At 37.9% G+C, this 21,115-nt stretch overlaps 2 protein-coding genes across 2 annotated transcripts; both read right to left on the bottom strand.

Annotated features, from left to right (window-relative positions):
- Positions 1-1,832: 1,832 nt before the first annotated feature.
- Positions 1,833-11,042, bottom strand: CSI1 (binding protein). The gene is made up of 8 exons (XM_089611980.1): positions 10,824-11,042; positions 10,253-10,420; positions 9,572-9,645; positions 6,234-9,288; positions 3,374-5,918; positions 2,465-2,919; positions 2,261-2,377; positions 1,833-1,978 (listed from the first exon to the last, which is right to left on the bottom strand). Exons 3-8 carry the CDS (start codon positions 9,586-9,588, stop codon positions 1,838-1,840), a joined length of 6,330 nt encoding a protein of 2,109 aa, XP_089468106.1. The 5' UTR covers positions 9,589-9,645; positions 10,253-10,420; positions 10,824-11,042; the 3' UTR covers positions 1,833-1,837.
- Positions 11,043-16,065: 5,023 nt separating this feature from the next.
- On the bottom strand, positions 16,066-20,845 carry LOC149399314 (MICOS complex subunit). The gene is made up of 12 exons (XM_089612980.1): positions 20,689-20,845; positions 20,530-20,596; positions 19,533-20,237; positions 19,076-19,213; positions 18,825-18,977; positions 18,634-18,711; positions 18,192-18,284; positions 17,958-18,077; positions 17,539-17,616; positions 17,226-17,405; positions 16,569-16,670; positions 16,066-16,393 (listed from the first exon to the last, which is right to left on the bottom strand). The coding sequence occupies exons 1-12, from the start codon at positions 20,697-20,699 to the stop codon at positions 16,160-16,162; spliced, it is 1,959 nt and encodes a 652-aa protein (XP_089469106.1). The 5' UTR covers positions 20,700-20,845; the 3' UTR covers positions 16,066-16,159.
- Between the last annotated feature and the right edge of the window lie 270 nt (positions 20,846-21,115).

Raw genomic sequence — 21,115 nt, forward strand, 5'->3', positions numbered from 1 at the left:
TTTCCAATTCGATTAACTCATAGAACACCATAACCGAAACTCTGAAACTTTAATGGTAAATAATATTTACAGTCGGACCATTCGATAGTAAATATTATTTACCATTCGAAAAAGCAAAATACTTGTCTCCGATTTGGCGAACGATATCCATGATTCAAATATGATGATGAATAACTGGAAAAAATTTGGAATTAACAATAAAATATGAACGAAGTTTTATGAAACCAAATAACCTAAACACCTACACTAGACAAACATAAACTAAGAATGATTAAATGACTAACCTAGACAAACAGATAATACAAGAACAATAGAAGAACATCTACGAAATCGACGATCCTAAACATCTATTCCAAATGAGTCGTCGAATATCCTGGTTGCAAATCGCATGATAATTTTAATGATAAATAATATTTACAGTCGGGCCATTCGATAATAAATATTACTTACAATTCAAAAAAGCAAAATACATGTCTCCGATTTGGTGAACGATTCCATGATTCAAATCCGATGATGAATAACTGGAAAAAATTTAGAATTAACAAACAAATAAGAACGAAGTTTTATGAAACCAAGGGCAATTTTAGAAGTATAAGAAACATGGGCTATTTTCCTAAATAAATAGATAGTTGGGTTATAATTTAATAGTCTCCTCTATAAGTAGGCTAGTTGTTTACAAATCTCTTAATCTTTTTACATAATTCATTCATAAAATCTAAAATTATTACAAAAAAGAGTAAGTTAAACTAAGACCAAACCAAATCGATACTAGAAAAAAAAAAGTGTTAGTAAGACAAGTAGATAATTCAAGAAATAAAATCAATTATCATAAATAACGAATTAAAATAAAAATTGACGATTTTTTAAACTCATAAGGACAAAATTGGTATAATATTTAATGTCAACTACCATATATAAAAATTGCTATTTAACCAAAAAAATTAAAACGTTTGCTAGTTTGCAATTTCAACGTTAGAGGTTGCTAATCCGTGTGACTTTTCTTAATAAAATTTTGTGGCTGTCTACTTAAAATTTATCAAAGGTTAGTCATATGGCAAAAATTGAGTTTTCATATAGTTATATATCCAAGGAGCGCCTATAAAATCAATCATATGATCACTAAAGTAAAAATTGTCACAAAACTAAATGCAGACAAACACTAATGGCAATGCTGCAGCGACGAGAAGTGTAGATTTGAAAATCCTAATTCCAATTTTTTTGAGAAAATTGACGATGTTTAAACTAAAACAACAAGAATTTAAACAAAATAAAGGTTGATCAATCTTCGTAAGACCTAAAATTAATACAAAAAAGACCAAGTTAAAACTAAGAACAAACCAAACCGGTCTAAAGAAAAAAAAATGTCAGTAAGACAAGTAAAACGAAAATTAAGAACTTCAAATAAATAAATCGCGAGTAAATATTAATACCTCTATAAAGTTGACAAATCACACCAAAACAAAAGCTTACATTTTCTCAGACCATGTCCACAAGGATATATTTCAAGTAACAAAATAATACGTTTAACAAATGGGCTACACTTAAGACTGGACCATAGAAAAAAAATAAAGAATTCAAAATCTTTGGTACATTATGTACACACCTGTAATAAATAACCCCAAATGGTCAAAGAAATTCAGAAAAGAAAAATAAAAAATCAACCTTCCAATCAATATCCCTCATGAACACAAATTCTATAAATACCTCAAAATGAAGTAACTAAGAACAAACAAAACAAATATTCAATCATTTTTTTTCTTCTTCTTTCAGTTCCAATATATATATATATATATATATATATATATATATATATATATATATATATATATATATTTTGTCACTTGTTGGACCATTGGAACTCTATTTCTAAATTTCGAGACGGCCCGCTTTTGCTTTCCGGCAAGAGGGTGTACTCTCCGGCGACTGCTCCGAGCATCACAACTCGGTCGATCTGTATCGTCACTTTACCGAACGAACTCTGCAGTTAAAAAATCGACTTTGAAGTTAGATTAGTTTCTCTCTTGTGAACAAATTATTGTCGTTTAGAATAAGGATAAAGAAGGGCCTTTTGTCAATTTAACTAATAGAAGAAAAGAAATTACTCGATAAAAATTCAACGCTGTTTTGGGTCTCAGAAAACGTTAAAAACGGTTTACCAATTTTTTATTTTTATTAAGTTTAACTTGGGTAAACTAAATCAGGTTTTTATTTTTTTTATTTTTTTTGTGTATAATATAATAGTAGTGAAAAGAAAACCTACCTTTCCCATTTTGCTCTTGTTCTTGCAAGATATATGAAGCTTCTGACCTTTGGGTGGGCTCTCGAAGGTCCACGTGAAGCTCTCATCCCATTCCGGATTCGGCCCTGTCGTAACAATCTGCACAAAATTGACAAAGATATTTACTCAACTTTTTTTTCAATAAAGTATTCATCAGATGATGGCAAATAGGAGAAATTCACTGACCTTGGTTTGGCGAGGCGGAGTGTTACCGAGCGTAAGTTTGCAAAAGACACTGGGATTCCCAACCGACTGCTTCATATTGTTACCCCGCTTGATTATGACGACAAGCGTTCCGGGCAAACATTGCAGTAAAAACTCCGCCTTCTCTTGGAACCGAGGCGGCCCCGATTGGATGAGGTATTGGAGCAACGGGATCGCGTCTGCGGCGGCGATCGACTGGGCTCGAGACACTTCGGCCGGGCAGGCCGACCAGGCTTGCCTCAGGAGGAAAAGAGCGTCCAAGGCGGCTTCTTGGGTCGCCTCCGAACCTGTCTTGAGGGAAGTCACGAGATGTGGAATGCTCAGCGTTGCAGGCTCCGTGGCTCTCAGTCGTGGGAAGTTGCCGAATAGCGCTATTAGAGCCTTCAAGTACTCCTCGTTGACGGTCCCGCTGGCCCATAGATCTTTTTCAATCGCAGCTGTTTAAGAACAATTTTTTTTTTTAAAAGAAACTGAGATCTTTATTAAGAGGAAACGGCTCAGCCGAAGAAAAAACAGGGAAAAAGAGCTGAGGAAACCCGGGAGCAACTCCGGGACATCAAAAACAAAGCCCTAACCAACAGATTACAAAGCACTACCCCAGTCCCTAGCCAAATCTGAAAGCGAAAACCCCTTAAAATCTTTACAATTTGAATGAAGCCATAAGGCTATACAATGATTAGCTGTTTAAGAGCAAATAGTTATATTAAAAACGTCTTCTACAGTTATTTAAATGATCGGAAGCAGGGGTTTAAATCAAATATTCTTTTTTATTTCAAATAAAAAAAACATCACCAAAATCAGCGTTTTTCAACTTCCAGGTTACCATACAGAGAGAGAGAGAGAGAGAGAGAGAGAGAGAGAGAGAGATAGAGAGAGAGAGAGAGCGCTTACCGGTAATAGATCTCACAGTCTCACTAGAAGCGTATTCTTGAATGGTGTGATTAGAAAACAGAAGCTTGACAAACATAGCGGCCTGAACAGCTGTTTCTGGTTCACTCGTACCAATCAAATCCAACACAACCTGAACCCCGCCAGCCTCGGCGACCGCTCTTTTGTTAGAACGGCTGTACATCACGAGGTTTTGCAGGGCACAAATGGCCACCACTTTCATCTCCTCGGTCGGCTGTTCTTCAAGCACATTGACGAGAGCACGGCAAGCTGAAACAGCGTCGGCGCTCCGAGCAAGCCCCTCGTTCTGGAACAGATCACCGAGAGCCAAAGTGGCGAGTAATCTGGCCTGTTGAGCCTGTGTCTGGGGATCCAAGAGGTACTGAGACAAAGGCTGAATCGCCGATTTCGTGGCCTTGGTCTCTCTGATCTTCACATTGTTCAACAGCACTTCCAACAGCCTTGCGGCGGTTTCCTCGCACTGGTGTCCCCTGAGGAGTTCCAATAGAGCCTCTATGGCACCGCTCTCGGCCATCGCCTCGGCGCTGGCTGAGTCGTCGCTCTCGAGCACCAGAAGGGCGTTCAGAGCGCCGATCACTGTGCTCTCCGACCCGGATCGGAGAAGCCTCACCAACACGGCGACTGGGACTTCTAGGTAGAACTCGGAGCTGTATTGGAGGATGCTCGATAGGACCAAAGCCGCGGATTCCCACAGGGCGTGTGGGAGAGAAGGGTCGGCTTGGAGTATGACTTTGGATATTTCTACGACCCCGCCTTCTTTTGCTATTTCGTTCGGCCATGTTAGTGCGATGCTTACTAGAGCTTTCACGGCTCTTTGCTGGAGTATGTGCATACCAGAGCCGAGAACCCTTATAAGGGGAGTGATGACTTGCTGCGTAACGGGGTCCTTTTGAAGATGCTCTTCGGAGAGTAAGTGCGATAGAAGCTCCGCCGCTAACTGTTGTACCGCCGGAGAAGGAGAGTCAAGCAGAGGGATGAGTGGCTCGATGGCTTGGTGGGAGGTCAAGGTGTAATCGGCCCGGCACTGTGGATGCTCGAGGATGTTGACCAGAACCTGTAAAGCGCTGTGTTGACCGTCGGGGCCGAACTCTGGCCTCGTCAACAACACGAAAAGGGGTTCGACCACTTTCGCGGCGGAAGGCCCCTTCGCGATGCTAGCATTGTTGGTGAGTATCCGAAGGAGTTCCGCGAAAGCCGCGCACAGGAAATCCGGTGCTTCGTGTAGGATATCGAGCACGCTCTCGATCACTCCGGCTTTCACCATTTCTACCTTGCAGGCGGGCCTGTCTTTGCCAAGCTTCACGAGGGCCCTTGAAATAGCCTCGTGGAGCAAGTAATTCTTTCCGTACAGAAGGCCGACGAGAGGGATAACGGCGCCGTGAGCCGCGACCAATTCCGCCAGTTGCTCGTCCTCAACAAGCTTGTCGAGCGCACGGACTACGGAATGCTGAGCAGGGCTGAACTCAGAGACGAGGAGAGAGACCAGAGGCTCTACGCACTTCGCCGCGGCCATCGTGGACCTGATTCTCGTGTTTCCGAAGAGAACGCAGCACAGTTCGGCAGCGTCTCCTTTTAGCTCCATCGAGCAGTTCGATGAGAGAATCCTGCAAAGCACGTCCACGGCGTTCATTTCGACGTCTGCGACCGCCAGGGCTCTCGACGGGTTTTCGCTCAGAAGCCTCACAAGTGCCGCGATCGCTGCGTGTTGTTCTCTTTCCAGGCCGGTATTGAGAATCTCCACCAGAGGCTGCACCGCTTGACGAGCGGATTCCGCGTTCCTTATGTGATCGGCGGAGAACAGGCTTTCTAAAGCTTTGGCAGCACTGTACCGAGCCCCTCTTCCTCCTAAGCGCAAAACTGCAACGAGTTGCCCGACCGCACCGAACGCAGCTTCGTGTTTCCTAATCTCAGCACTGCTGAAAAGAATACCCAGCAAATCTGTAGCAGCTTCCTCGATTGCATCTTGGGGACCAAGAGATAGATACTTGGTCAGAGCTTCCAAAACTCCCGATTCCACCATGACAATCTTGTTCGACGGACAGTCTTTTGAGAGCTGTGTGAGATGCCCAAGCGCCAGAAACGGTGCCCCGGGCCGGTCCGGTATCGGTTTAAGAAGATCGACGAGTAGAGGTATTGCTTTGCGTGAAGTTGCACCGACCCTTATGTCATCAACTCTAAAGAGCCTCTCGAGAGCAACTTGCTCTGGATATCGCGTCAAACAAAACTCCTCCGAAAGCTCCAAGAGATCACTTATATCAGCATCGGCGCAGCCAAGCAGAGCAATCAGCCCACCCGCTGCCCCAGAGTTTGCAACAGATAGAAGCGTTCCCCTGCTGCCATTGCAGACCAGACTGGCGACAGCCTGTGCAGCAAAATATCTGTTTGCGGAGTCCTCTGATTTCAACATGCTTGCCACCACAGGAATGCATTTCATGGTTGCATGTGCTCTTATGATATCCCTATCTTGAAACAAAATTGCCAGCAGTAGAGCACAAATCCATATGCTTTTATCTTCCTGAAATTCCATCTGGTTACACAGTAAAAAGTAGAGAAAGGTCAAACACAAAACTAACTCCGCCTTATTCCAGAATTTAATTTTTTAAGTAAAAAAAAATACAATGACAAAAAATCATCTAAATACCCAAATTGTATCAGTATTCACACGCTCATAAATATACAGAACCCATTTTCTAGAGGAAATAATATATATATATTATTTATTATATATTACCATGATAACAAAGTGCAAGAAGTTTATAACATGTCCTCAAAGAAGTGGCATAATTATTCTAAAGTTGATTGATGCATGTAACAGAAAATTCAATGGAATAGCATTGGTTACCTGAGAATAGCGTGATGAAGTATTTGAGACTCTGTCTGTCAGGACTTCAATCGCTCCTGCCTCCATAATCACAATTCTACTCTTTTCATTATGGCATGCAAGTACAGAAAGCAGCCAAATAGATAAATCGACACCATAAACAGCAGCCGTGCTCCTATCAGATTCATCTGTGGTTCCATCTTCTTTTCCATATCTCAAAATGCTAATGGAATCCTTGTGGTTCACCGGCGTAACACCCGAGGGGGACTGAGACAAGCTTTGCATCGCGACGAGAGACTGAACCAGAGGGCCGCACGAGTTTGAGTGCTCAAGATCTTCCACGACTCTCTGATGACTGACTTTCGCAGCACAGATAAGGAGCCCAACTCCCCCGATTTTGACTTTCGCGTTGGAAGAGCCGATCACCCTTTTGGCGATTGCCGAAATACATCCGGAGGCGCAGGCTATCGTGTCTCCAAGAACAGCAGGCTGGTCTCTGCAAAGCCGCGAGAGTATTTCGATGGCCTTATCCTGCAGCTGCGGCGCAGAGTCAGCAATCGACAAAACGATGGGGTTTATGCTTTTAGAGTACTCGGCTAGAACTGCCCACGCGGGTTTTGCTTGGCCGCTAAGTCCTCCGGATCTGGACAGAATAGCAAGTGCATCTAGTGCCTCAGCCGAGGCAGCAGATCCGCAATCAGAAGATTCAAGAAAGGAAACTAGTGCGAGGACTGTTCCGGAGCGATTCACGCAATCATTCAAAGCATGATCGGTCTGGCGAGAGTGTAGAAGACGGGCAATCGCTGCTGCCGCGTGGGTCTTCCCTGAAATCGAACCTTCGCGCAGAACTCTTGTAGCCGGGAGAATGATATCCTCAGCCACTGCTTTCTCCGAAACTTCACTGTCCAGAATAAGATTAGCCAAAGCACATACCGCCAGCTCCGCAACTTCCAGAACTGGGGAATTCGAGAGGGAAATCAACGGAGATAAAACATCCCTAGAAACAGCAGCAACTTCTTTGTTCTCCTTGATGGAAAGGAAAATCGATGCGAGGCAACGCGATGACTCGACCAGAATGTTGTCGGATTCGACAGTAAGCAACTTTATCACCGACCAAACAGTTTTAACGGCAATGCTGCTTTCTCGAAGATCTTTCCTGGTTTCAAAAATTCCAGCTAGAGCTGATGCAGACTTGGCTTGAGTTTCTTCCCTGGTAGAGCTCAATATTTTTATCATCGTCTCGATTGCGTCATTGGCAGCACTTCCTTCACGCAATATATCGTTCAGGGCAACCACAGAAAGCATACTTCTCAAAGCATCCAGAACGTATATTTTAGACTCGGGAAGATCGCTGGTCAACAATGCAGTCAACTGGCTGATCGTCGCGGTATCAGACTTATGGATCAGATGATTCAGAGTCTTCGCAGCGATTTCCTTCCCGTTTGCACTTCCGTTCTTCAGAAGCCACAGAAGTGCAGGAACAGCATCGGCGCTTTCAACACATGCGCGAATGTCTTCGCTGTGATTGCACAGATTCCTCAGGATTGTTGCTGAATCTTCCTTGGCTTTCACAGAACCCGACTCCAGAATCTGAACAAGCGGAGGTATTCCACCAGCAGCAGTAATAGCCCATTTACTTTCATCGTTTTCATTAGATAGCAGAGAGAGAAGTGCAACAGCACATTCTTGCTGCTGTTCAGACGAAAGTCCAAGAAGAGATATCAACAGTTGAACCCCTTCACGTCCCTGAAGTGCGCGCCATAGACTGCCTTCATTTTTACAAAGCGTCATCAGAGCTCTTATAAGCTCGTCCTGAACTTCATTTGCCGCCATTGTGATCAAACCAACAAGCAAGCGTTTCGCATCTGAGTTTGCAAGCTTAGATGAGAGTATTGAATTCCCGTATAAACTGGCAAGGGCCTCTATAGTCCTCTCCTGCACGAGAAAAGGCGACCGAGGCTTGAGCTGAGAGAGCAAAGTCTGCTCAACATCCGACGCATCTGATGCTCTAGTCGACTCTGCATTGCTATCGTAGATCATAAGAGCTGAAGCTAAAGCCCCTAAGGTGTCGGCAACTTGGGCAGGCGAGGCGCACGACTCGAGACTCTGACCAAGACTTGAGATGACATACGATAAACCGCCAGAGATATTCGCTAGAGCGCACATTGCATTTTCCTGCAACGCTTGAGCATACTCGCCCTGCATAAATTCTTTCGAGGGGGCTATTGTAGCATTTATCAGAGAAGGGATGCCGTTGGAATTGGCTATCTCTCGCCTCGCTTCTTTGCACTGAGCTGAGAGAGATTTAAGAGCCCCCGCAGCCTCTGCCCTGACAGAAGCATCGTTCCCAGGCCCGAGAAGCTTGAGAAGTTGTTTTGTAGCCTCTGCAGCCAACACCTCAGAACACACCGAAGCATCTTCCATCATCACGCACGCGAGAAGAAAGCAAATGTTGGCCTGAGTGCTCGTGTCCCCGGATTTAAGCAACTTCACGAGAATGTCAACTCCCCCGGCTTGTAATGTGGCAGACCAAAACCCCTCTGTGCTGGTTGAAAGGTTCTTTAGAGACCCGGTCAACAGGCCATTAACCAAGTTACCTTTCTTCAGTCCATTTTCTAGCTGCTCCCAAAGCACCGGCACAACCCCTTCGGTTGCGAAAATTTTTGAGCCAACGTGATCCTTAGCGCCACCTTGAGAAACTGCGTAGATGGTCTTCGCTGCAGCGACTTGACCGTCTGCTGAGCTCGACTTGAGTAACCCTAGTAGCGGAGGAATGCATCCACCCAATAAGACTTTTACCCGTAACTCGTTCTCCCGGCACAAAGAACCTAACACCGTGGCAGCTTGTATCTTCACTCCAAACGATCCTGACCGGAGAAGAGATACGAGTACCGGAACTGCCTGAGAATGAGATCCAACAGCACTGAAAGCATTTTCTCGTGATTCAATAAGCCCCAGCAATTGCTTTAGTGAATACTCCTTCTCTGTTACGGAAGAGGAGCTTTGGCGTAGCTGCTCGATGCATTGAGCAACACTTGCCAATGTACCGTCTGCATCCTCCATGCTACTACGATCTCTGTGGACCAGTTGAGGATGTCAGATAAAACTTACAATTTGATCCACCAGTTAAGTAATATCATGCTGATCAAATTTGTTAAATAATTGTATAAGAAAGTAATAAATAAAAACTGGTTTGAAATATGATGCAGAAGCTACTTTGAAATACGGAATGCAACATCTCCAAGAAATTTAAGCAATATTGTAACCAGTTTAACCATGACTAAGTCAAGAACAATAAGTAGTCAACTGAAACTAGGTGTTTATGCTCTTTAAACTGTAAAAAGGACATCTAAACTGACCTTGACCCCATCTTCATGACAGAAAGTGGAGTTGGAGGCTCCGAATCTTGGGCCTTTGCATCGCCATTCCTCTCCTGAAACCATTGGAACATGAGCAATAAGCAAAAATGTTATGTTTTTAATTAGAAAGCAAAGAACAACATATACAATCTTTAAGCTAAACCACAAATGACAAATGTTAAATATGAAACGTCAAGGCCATTCTTTTTTAACTATGGAAAACATATAATGTTGTGTAGTTGAGTCAACCACATTGTACGCCTAACATTTTAAGGATCAAGAAAGCTGGTAAATTAAGTTCTAAGATTTAAAAAAAAAAAGTAATTATTCTATAAGCTGGAAGATATCAAGAAGGCCAAATTTCAGAAGAAAATTACCGCAAATGCACATACACACACACCCCAAACAAAAAACAGATTAATCAAGTAAAATTTAAATTTTATGGATATAACACTAAGATATCATTAGATCTGCTATCCTACAAGTACAAAGTTATAAAGCAGGCATATCAAAGGCAAATCAAACTTGTACAACCATCAGAGGCAATGGCAATATTTCAGATTTAGACTTTGTACTCTAATTAACGGTATCAAAAAAGCCACTGATCATGACAGCTAAATTAAACTACACACAAATCACGAAAAACAGAAGAGAAGAAAAAAAAAAGTTTCGAAGGCGAACCAAATCATTGGCATGGCTGCTGCCATTGTTGGCATACCGCCAAGAAACAGTGGCCGCCAGCTTTGCTGCACTTCACTTCACTTGACGACGCCGGAGTGCAAATCAAGCCACGGAATTGCTGTTTTCTAGATGTTAACCACGAGACTCGATTCAAAGCATCAAATTCTCCTGCAAAACAGCAACACGAATTATCAGAAACAGAAATTTGACCAAACTAACACGCACACACAGAGATTAATAAGATCATACTATGGCCATACTCTAACCAAGTCAGGTCCAAAGGATTAACTAATTCAAATCCAAAGATATCACAATGGCCAATACAGCTTATTCGGAGATGTGGCGTAAATGAGTCGTCTTAAGGTAATTAAGCAAGCACAATGAGAAATCAAACGTAATTCAGCAACGGAAAACGAAATCTAAATGTGCAATTCCTGACGAAATACAGCATTCATACTGATTCGGCAAAAACTATAAGTCAGATCGAGCGAAATTAAATCCAAATCCGAGACTTGAAGCTACGAATGAAGAGTAAAACACACACATGAATTCTGAAAGAAAATGAGCAAACCTAGTGAGAGAGAGAGAGAGAGAGTTTAGAGCATCAATCGGTTCCGTGAAATGGAAGCGAGCGAGCAATGCATTGACTGAAGAAGAGGAAGCAACCAAAAGCGATATAGCTGTAGAGAGAGAGAGAGAGAGAGAGAGAGAGATCCAATTTTTTTTATTTTTTATTTTTTATTTTCTCTCTCTTCTCTTGTCTTCACTCTCTGGTTCCTTTCTAGAGAGAGAGAGTGTGTGTGTGTGTGAGTGTTGGTGTAATAGCAGAGTCACTCACCGTCAGATCCACAAAAACTCACGACCGACAATTTTGCTTCTGCTTTTAGCTTTCGGCTCGGCTTCGGCTTTGGCTTTATTAAATTTACCTACATTAAACCTTTTTTTTTTTTAAATATATGTATGTCATTGATTTAATGTTTCTTTCTTAATTATACGTTCAGAAATATTCATGCATGAATCTATTCCCTATTTAAAAAATTTTGATGATTTTTTTATTAAAAAATCTAAAATTTCTTAATGAAATCACCGCATTTAGCCAAAATAGTTCTTACAACAATTTTTTTTCTCTAAACATAAATGAAAAAAACTTGCCTCCATTAAATAATAGCGTAAACCATAAGACTTAAAAATATTTCGCAATGAATTCAATAAATACAATCACACATAACTCTTTATAACTAATTAAAATCTGCTCGTAATGGCATCTCTTTATAGAATGGTGATGAACTCGCCGTAATTAAATTTTATTGATTGCGGTCGGAGATGTAGTTAGTTGGAGGACAAGGAACAAAAGAGTTAAGATTTTTGCATATTTAAATAATCATATTTCTAAGTAGTTAAACCACTAAAAATTTGTGAGTTGCTAACTAATCAATTTATTGTTAATTATAAGTAAATAATTATTCGAATATGCACATATATATATATATATGTCATCATACTAGATAATTTGAACTTTCATATATACCCATGTATTATGTAAATTTGACTATCTTAATAAAAAGACATAATTATTTATTTACAGTTAATGAAAATTTGGTTATATAATAATTTTATTATACTTATAAGGTTATAAATCTAGCAAACTCATAAACAATAGTGTATAAAAGGCGATGGTGCCGGTGATTTGGTGTATAACTTTTCATTTTACGTAATATTGCAAATTACATAATACACATACAACTATTTTAAGCATAAACGCAAGGATGTATCGTGTTTCTTTCAATTCCCTATAAATATACACATACAAACAAAGGTTCACATTTATATTAAAAGTAAAAACAAGATAAAATATCATATTTATTTAAATATTGCATCTATATTTGATAGTATCATGTCTATCCCACGAGCTTAGTGTTTTATTAGTTAATTATCCCTTAAATTTGTTGAATAACGTAAATCAATATTTTTCATATAATTTTGTGTTTATTTTTTTCATTTGTAAAGTTTCAAAATGAAAAAATAATAATAATAATAATAATAATCACCCCCGTATTCGAACATCATTCGCGATTAAATTTTTTCATTTCTTTTATTTGAAATCATCTTAATTCCATTTCGATTAAAGTGCTTAAAGATCGAGTTAATCAGGAACTTGGTATTCTATACATCTAAACTTGCAAAAAGAAGCTATTAAAATTAAAACTGGCTGAGAATAGCTTCAAGCCAAACCTAGCTAAGCTGAGCCGATGAACATTAGAATCGTCTATCATCAGTGTATGTAGTTGGCTTGGATTCAACATTGTTTATTGATGAAAAATAAAATAAAGATAATTAGTCTAACAGACAGTGAGATACACCTAATAAGGATAGATCTCTAATTTATTATTTTCTAACAAACTCTCAATTCACGTAACCAATAGTTATTATTTGGCATTACAAACATGTTACACTTTATTTTATTAATAAATAAATAGAAAGTGTATTTGTGAAAATCTTTTATACCTTTTTTTTTCTGCAGGCATCACAAACTAATTTTTACAACAAATGTGAAAATAGAGATTTTACATAAAGTAATTTATCTTATTTTTATTAGGTGTTCCATTTAAAGATTTATATATAGACGTCTATAAATCAATTATACTCAGCAGACATGTTTGTGGTTCACTTCACATCCAAAAATTAAGGTTGCTCTTTTTTTCCTTTTATTTTTTTTAAGGCTGATTCCGATCTTTCATACAAAATTATTGTAATTCTAATTGTTAGTAATAATAATGATAAAAGTATTGTTCTTTGTCTCCAAGCATTTGGTATGGGACCCATGAGAATGATTGAGACTCAACACCAAGCTATAGAGAAATGCAAGAGCATGAAAAATCCATAGCTGAGTTGTGTCGGACCCACATCCCTATTGCCGATTTTTTAAATTTATTAGACATGATTTCCATGGAAAGTTGATTTATCAACAAAATTTGATTGAGACGTTGAACTAGTTGTATATCAACTATCAGCAATTGATAAATATAATATATATATTTTTTAAATCATGTGATTATGGAAATTTGCAGTTAGTTCATTTCCTTTCTTCTCCTTTTTAGTTTGTTGTCTATCTAGACACGGTTAATTTAATAAACTTGAAATTTTGTAAGCAATACATGAATGGAGATTAGTTAATAATAATTTTTAGTAACAACATTTATTTAAATCCTTTTTATATAAATGGAGGCAAACATCATTATTGACATAAATTACTTCGCATGCTTGCTTTTGTAGCACAAATAGCTAATTACACATAAACTCGAAAACAAAATTCTCTTTCGTAAAATTTGTAATGTCAAGTTTATGGTTCAGGGTTCTCTAATAGTAGCGTTTTATGTAAAGATTTTCTCTCCCATGTGGTTAGTGTCGATGGTAGCTCCAACCGCTTGTTGTCTTGCGTTTGACCCCATATGAGAGAAATACGAATGAATTTCGAAGATCTATGTTTAACATATATTTTGTGTGACCAAAGGAATGGAGACAGTTTGGTATAACGAGACATATTATTGGAGATTATGTGGCATGGTTCCTCACTAGGGACGGATTTAAACGAGACCCAGATCCCCTTCAATTTTTTTCTTACATTTTTTTAAAATTACCTTAAAAGTTTACAAATTAATCTCACCTGATATTTTTTTTTTTCAATTTAATCCTTCTTGATTTTATCTTCAAATTTACCCTCTTGGTGAGTTTTTTTAGCTCCGTCTTCCTCACCATCATGTAGCATTGAAGTCGTTGGTGCACTTTTTTATATTCTCAGAAACATGCACATGATACGTGTGTTTAGTACGATCTATTTTAAGCGTATAGTGCATTGTATTAAGATATTCTACAATTTTAATTTCAAGTATTTTACACATATTCTAATAGTGTGGTCAATGCAATTTTTAAAACATATACTTCTGGTCTTTCGGTTTAAATATATCGTTGCTTTTTCTTCTTTTCAAAACAGTGTACTGCATTGGCTCCCACTCTACATATTTAATCAAATTTGTTACTATTAAATTACAATAGTTTGCAATGTTTCTATGATAACCCTTAGCTGACTGATTATGCAAAGTAGTGGTTTTGGGATAGTTGTAAAATTGTAGGATGGAAATCGATGTATTGAAAATTTGAAATTGACAATATTTTTATATTTCTCTATTTACAATTAATGTACATAAAATTCGTTCGATAAAAGAAGTCAAACTTCTATTACAAGACTGGTTTTAGTATAAGTTAGATAAATTAAATTAATACGATTTTCTCCATTTAGTATTAGTTTGATAAAATAATTTTTGTAAAAATTATTGGTATAAATTATCATGCAACATACTCTGATTTTCCCCCAGCTTCTAAGAAGAGTCTTCAACCACATGAGCCGTTTATATAAAACGGTGAGCTTATAATATTCTTTATATAAATCATCATTAACAATAAATATAATAGTATGTGCGTATATGTCCACAGTTCAACCGAAGTTGTCAGGAATAAAACTACATATAATAAGTTAGCTTTTTAGCATTAAATTATTTTTCCAGAAGCAGTTTAAACTTTAAATCAACGAACAGACGAGCAAAATTATATTGACCAACCAAACTATGCTCTCAATTGATTATTATTATTTTTTTTTTAAATTAACTCTCAATTGAGATTTATGAACTATACAACGAATTTCATGAGGAAAAAAAATTGTCATTACAATCCGTGTTCTTAAATAAGCAATTAATCAAGTTACTAGTTACTACATAACTTTACTAGTTTGATACATAGCAATTTATCGGCAGCACAGCCATATCAACATTGAAGTTTGCAATAGTTGTTAACTCTCAAATACATAAAACTAAACCACATACGATAACACAAAGATTTTATAGTAAAGCCTCCCTTAAAAAAACATTTTATAATGAAGCCAGTTATAAAAATATGAAATAAAAATAAAATTTACATGCCAATTTTTTGCTTTACATCTACATCCTAGGCCAGCTTGTTGATAATTGAAAAAGAACCCCATCAGTAAGTAGAAAATACTAAAATGAAAAAAGTCAAAAACTAATACACGAGTCCTCTTGACAGCTGAAAAAGGACAGCTATTTTCGGTTTACCTTGATTTCTTCTGAATATATATATTGGCTGATTGCCAAATCAGATTCAGTTGGTCTTTCTTGATCAGTCTTTTCATAGCAGACAATAACATTATGGTAGATATTCCTAGTAATAATAATAATAATAACTATTTAAGAATAACATAGAACTCAAAATAATCCCAAATATTTAGTACAACTTTCAATTTCCTTATCCAATATTTTCTTGACAAATTTGATGACAGATGTGTCAAAAATATTAATGTTTTTTGGAAAAAAAATATTTCTTTAATGATTTCATACGTATATTAATGTTTTTCTTGTATGATTTCATAGACACTCTAATCTCGAAGACGATAAAGTACCAAGGGATTTAATTTATCGTGTGGGTGGGTGGGGCCTCTTTTCGATATTTGTTTAAAAAGACCAACAATCACATGTATACGCTACAATTATACTTGAAATAGATAAAATAATAATATTATCATATGATACAATAAAAACTCTCTCTCACCTTTCGGTGCTAAACATTTCCTTTTACCGATGACTCGATGAGCCCTTCACTATAATGTTACAAGGAAAATTGAAACAAAATTTATTTGATGAGGTCATCTTGTATTTGAATTTGAACAGAAAAATGGTTATCACAATAATCACCCCCCGGGGAATAAAATTGATGGGAAATTTTATTTTTAATTTTTTGCCTTGCCTTACTTTTCAGTGATAAATTATTTGTATAGACCTCCATTTGGTTTTGAGTACAACAAAAACCAAAAAGCATGAGTGAGTTGGTTTTGAGTTTTCAAGAGGCACTAACGGAAGTGGCATAGGACTGAAGAAGTGTGAGAGCTTGCTCGGTAATGGCTCGATCGCGGGCCCGCCTAACCCAATCACCCACGATTTCCGACGCTTGTGTTCCTCGGACTCCTTCTTCGAGGGCCTCGGCCGCTTCAGCTATTTTCCCGTCGGCCAAACAAGAGTCAATCTTGCTGATCAGGGATTCAATCCCGTCACCTGATTCGCTGGTTTCTTTAACCTAAAAAACACAAAAACCAATAGTATTCTATTTGAGATTTGTGCTTTTTTTTAGTGACCTTCAACTACAGTTAATGGTGAGGAAACGGTTTAAATAATAAATTTTTATTCCATTTTGGTAATTTTTTTTTTTTTTTAAATCGTTAACCCTCTATTGAAATGATAATTTTCCCCACCTTTAACCACGATGCGACACGTGCCACGGAATGAGCTAAAATTCCACCACCCCCAGGAGGGATTAGGCTGTAATGTCGAAGTGTCCCTTTAAGTGCATCGAACTGAATAAGATCAATCACTGAGAATTAGGTATAGAAACTTGTATTTTTTTCGAGCATCTTACACAGAAGCTGTCAAGCATAAAGGTGATGAGCAAAAACCACACCTCTATCAAGTACATAACAGCTCAAGGAATTATCAATACGAAACATTTTCACAGTTTTTTTTTTCTTTTCCCTAGACTTGATTTTCGTAACAGGGTGGGTAGGAAACAATATAAGTGGCTAAATTCCCCTTATAAATATAATTAACCCATATAAAAATTTAGAAAATTATATAACTCTTAGTCTTTAAAAAAAAATCATCATATAGAAAACTCAGCAAAATTCAAGACTAAGGGATTACACATTATATATTTGTAAACAGAAGATTTTCATACTTTTTGGAAAATGCATGACTATAAAATATAAGATGTGATCCTAGCATTTTGCTAAAAACAGGAGATATTTTCCCAAGAAAAATCTTGCTGAAAAAAATCTAACTCCACAGTAGAATATCCACAGCACGGATAATTACGATGTAATTCAATACTAAAAAGGTGAGGGAAAAAAACTTGCCTTCTGGTTCAGCTGCAGCAAGGTATCTGTGCCGTTATTTCTCGTTTCATCTGGAAGAGAAGATAAGACCAAATCAAGAATCGAATCTTTATCAATGCCATCAAGATCTTTGCGCAACGCCCCTATTTCGGTCTGAATCGGCAAGCCTTTGGAAAGTGCATCTTCGAGCGCAAGTGCTCCCTAAAAGACTCATAAACATATAAACTACAAAAGTTGAAATTTCGATGATTTGGAAAAAATCTTACTGCCAACAGTTCTTTACACGAGATTGAAAATTACAACGTGTCGTAAGAGTCTTTTTTTTTTTTTTTACCAAAGCAAGCTTGTGTGCAGAGTGACTCCGGCGAGCCTCTTCGGAACGGGCATAGAATGCCATACACAAAGCATTTATCTGCCAAATAAAAAAAATTCAGTTGTCTTTACTTCACAAGAGATTAATGTAAGAAAGACGGTTCTTTATGAAAACAGCAATAACACTTCCAAACTTGTTATCTAATTTTTGGTCAAATATAGATTAGTCAGTACAATAATTATATGTATGGTTACCATTCAACACCATGATTCCGTTTTTATTTTTATTCTTTTATCTTATACATACAGTTTAAATATCTCTTGAAAACTTGATCTATCGTGTAATCACAACTCTTTTTTATTTTTTTTTATTTTTTTATTTATGAATATAAACTAGAGAATAAAAATCATACTAAGGACTGCAAAATAAACAGATCTTACATGAAGATTTGCCTCGGCAAATTTTTCAATCTGGGCCGCCTTTTCACTAGCAATTTTTGCAGCCAGCTCTACTTTTGCCAGTTCCTCGGCCTTCTTCAACTTCATTTCAGCCGCACGTTTCTGCAGTGATTAGTAGAAATTCGACCCCAATTAAGAAGTTATTACTTATTGTGTGCTGACAGACAACACCAGAAAATAACAATATATAAATAAATGCAAATATTTATTTAGTACCTTTTGTTCCAATTCATTCTTATATTTCTCCTCAAGTTGTTCTTGAAGTGATTTAAGTGCAGCAGCTGCTTTTGTTCTTTCCCTCTTCAAGTCCTGAAAAAATAATCATAGTTGCAATTTTAGAGAGATAAAAAGGTATGTTCTCTAAGCAAGCAAAAATCTTCGAGTATATTTACTTGTTTATTAAGGTTTCTCGATCTACATATAGCCCAGTACAGCAACATCTAAGTTTATATTCCCCAAAATTCAATTGTTCACAATCCATCTTTAAGCTTAAGACATCCCAGAAAGAGATATCTCTCACATCCTACTCAAGATCAGTTTTTTTGTTATTCGAGAACAGGCCCAAAACAAAACTATTTCAACGAAGCAAGAAAATAAATAAGATAACGAAGTCCAAGAGATAGAAGCAGCACGGAGGTTGAAAAAAATATACACCAACCTTGTCTAACATTGCTGCTTCTTCTGCAAGCATCAGTTCTCTTATCGCAGCATCCTTTAGTTCCTTTTCATATTTGTCCTGTAATGTGAGAAAACAGCCCGAGAAGCCGTTACCAAAAAAATAAGAAATTGTCACAGACTATCTTCTCAACGACAAGATTATGCTATCTTTTCAGCTGTATTAGTTCAAACCTTCAATGATTTCTTTTCGGCTGCATACATGCGGGCATCTAATTCAGCCTGCCTAGTTTCGGCTGCATGAATGGCTTCTAAGAAGTCGAGAACTAATTTTCCATCTTTAGATATGTAGGCATCGCCCAACTCTTCTAAAGCACTACTTAGGGCCTGCCCAGTCCAAAGAACCAGGTCATAATCAGTATAAAATTTGGTCATTCAGAAGGGGAATAGATGGAAACAAAACAGGGCGTGCGCAAATATGAAACCTCTTTTTCTGCGGCCAAGAGATCGATATTGTTGTCATCGTGTTTATGCAGAGACTTGTAACTGCTTCGATCAGCATCCTCTAAATTATATTCATCGAGTAGAGAACCAGGGTTCTCTACAACTTTAGCTAGAACCGGCTGTAGTTAGGCAACAGCAAAACCAAGTTCAGAAGTACACATGATGCTGTGTACAAGTTTTGCAATTGAGTTTTTTTAGCAATTATCATGGTACAATAATATTCACCGATTTATAATTTGAGTCAACGAAGATTATCTAAATCCAGCTACAATGTATAATATTGTATTTTTCATCTTACAATTGTAAATCACTTTATTTGTGGAAGACCCGGTTAAAGAGTGTTATATACAGCTTCAAAGTTTCTACTAATCTACAATAATCACTCATAGAAGAATGCTTTGAATAGCTTATAACAGAAAAGAAAAAAATTTTAATTACCTCATCTATTTCTTCCACGTTAAGGTGCACATGTGGCACAACTACAACCTCACTTTTCTCTACAGCTTCATCACTCTGGGAAAATACTGGTGGAGTTTGGGCTTCCTCATCTGACCCTTTTTCGGTGATCTCTTCTTTACCCGTTGCTGTCTCCGGCTCCGGACTAGCTTCGGATGATAATGACAAACCAGACCTCAAACTCTGATCATCAGATATCGTGCCCCCTCGCGAATAATCCACCGAGCTCTTCTCTTCTCCTGAAACGTCACTTTCTTCGTGTTTAACCTCCAATTTCTCTTGCCCCTCAGCCTCAACCTCATCTTTCCTCTCACTCAAAGCTTCGACAATGGAATGACCCGGAAGAGTCTCAGTCTCCTCTGCACTCTCATTAACAGCAAAAGAGGCCGATGGTTCATTGGCTTCCTTGCTATCTGGTGAAACTGAATGGTCTTCAAGTCGAGAAACAACTTTCAAATCCTGATTCTCGGGTATACCACCAACCTCAGTCAGCTTTGGAGACTCATTTCCATCTTTTCCGAGAAATTGGTCGAGATGTCCGGTTCGGTACGCTGCAAAAATTGCAGCGCCCACAAAGGCGCTTCCGATAATAACTTTGGACGCAGATCCGCCTCCAGACTCTGCAGGTTTACCCGACTGATTCGGGTGTGGTTTGGTTGAAAATTCTTTTCGGTGAAATTTTGGTATCTGCAACAAGTATAATCACGATTGACGACTCGTACACAACCAAAAAAATAAATAAACCGGTCAATTACTATAGTAGCTAGTGTACGTATTTCTGCGAAAATGTATATCAGCTAATACACTTATTATCATCCAAAATGATTTGTTTAACTTCTTAACTAGTAAATAAAAATTAAAGTAAAATTCAATCAAAGTACAAATCATAATCGACACTACAATCACCAGAACCCTAATTTCGAATCACGATGCTCACAAATGAGACAACAACAACAAACACAGACACACACACACATGCCTGAGTTGATGAAATATGTCTAGGGGTTCTTGGAACAGCGCGACGAGATGAGAGCTGCAAAATTGACCTGCGAAAGAATAACACAGAATTGGTTCGTCGAGTTCGTCAATGGCATCATAGAATAAATCTACGATCAATGAAATTCGGAGACGAAATTACCTGATCAACATTTCTTTCTCTGGTGTTCGAGAGACGAGTCGGAGAAGGAAAGTGAATAAGAAGAATACGGTTTCGCCTGGAAAGTATGTGTGCGTTTGGTTGGGACTTAGTGAATAGCTGAGCAGGGACAGAAACGACTCACAGATTAAAACGACTCACAGATTAAAACGACTTAGTGAATAGCTGAGCAGGGACAGAAACGACTCACAGATTAAGAACATGAAAATTGGGGTAAAAATAATGAAACGGAAAATTTTATTTCGTAACTAGCAATAATTTATTTTCTTCAAAAATAAAAATCAATAATTTATTAATGAACTTCTTGTTCATTTATTTGTATATATAAATTTTTGTCATATTTTTTTTAATAGAATGGAAAAAAAAATTAAAAAAAAAAAAGAAATTTGGGGAAGTATATGTTGAAGGA

The sequence above is a fragment of the Urtica dioica genome, chromosome 4, assembly GCF_054948205.1.
Source record: "Urtica dioica subsp. dioica isolate 48M chromosome 4, U.dioica_male_clone48M_v1_H2, whole genome shotgun sequence".
In the NCBI taxonomy this organism is placed as follows: domain Eukaryota; kingdom Viridiplantae; phylum Streptophyta; class Magnoliopsida; order Rosales; family Urticaceae; genus Urtica; species Urtica dioica.

Excerpts from the sequence above, each read along its gene's own strand:
- CSI1 (XM_089611980.1), bottom strand. Across the intron at positions 5,919-6,233 it reads CTTCATCACGCTATTCTCAG|ATGGAATTTCAGGAAGATAA; the intron begins GTAACCAATGCT and ends CTGTGTAACCAG. Across the intron at positions 1,979-2,260 it reads ACAAGAGCAAAATGGGAAAG|AGTTCGTTCGGTAAAGTGAC; the intron begins GTAGGTTTTCTT and ends TTTTAACTGCAG.
- LOC149399314 (XM_089612980.1), bottom strand. Across the intron at positions 17,617-17,957 it reads TTGCCGAGGCAAATCTTCAT|ATAAATGCTTTGTGTATGGC; the intron begins GTAAGATCTGTT and ends TTTATTTGGCAG. Across the intron at positions 16,394-16,568 it reads GTGTCGCATCGTGGTTAAAG|GTTAAAGAAACCAGCGAATC; the intron begins GTGGGGAAAATT and ends TGTGTTTTTTAG.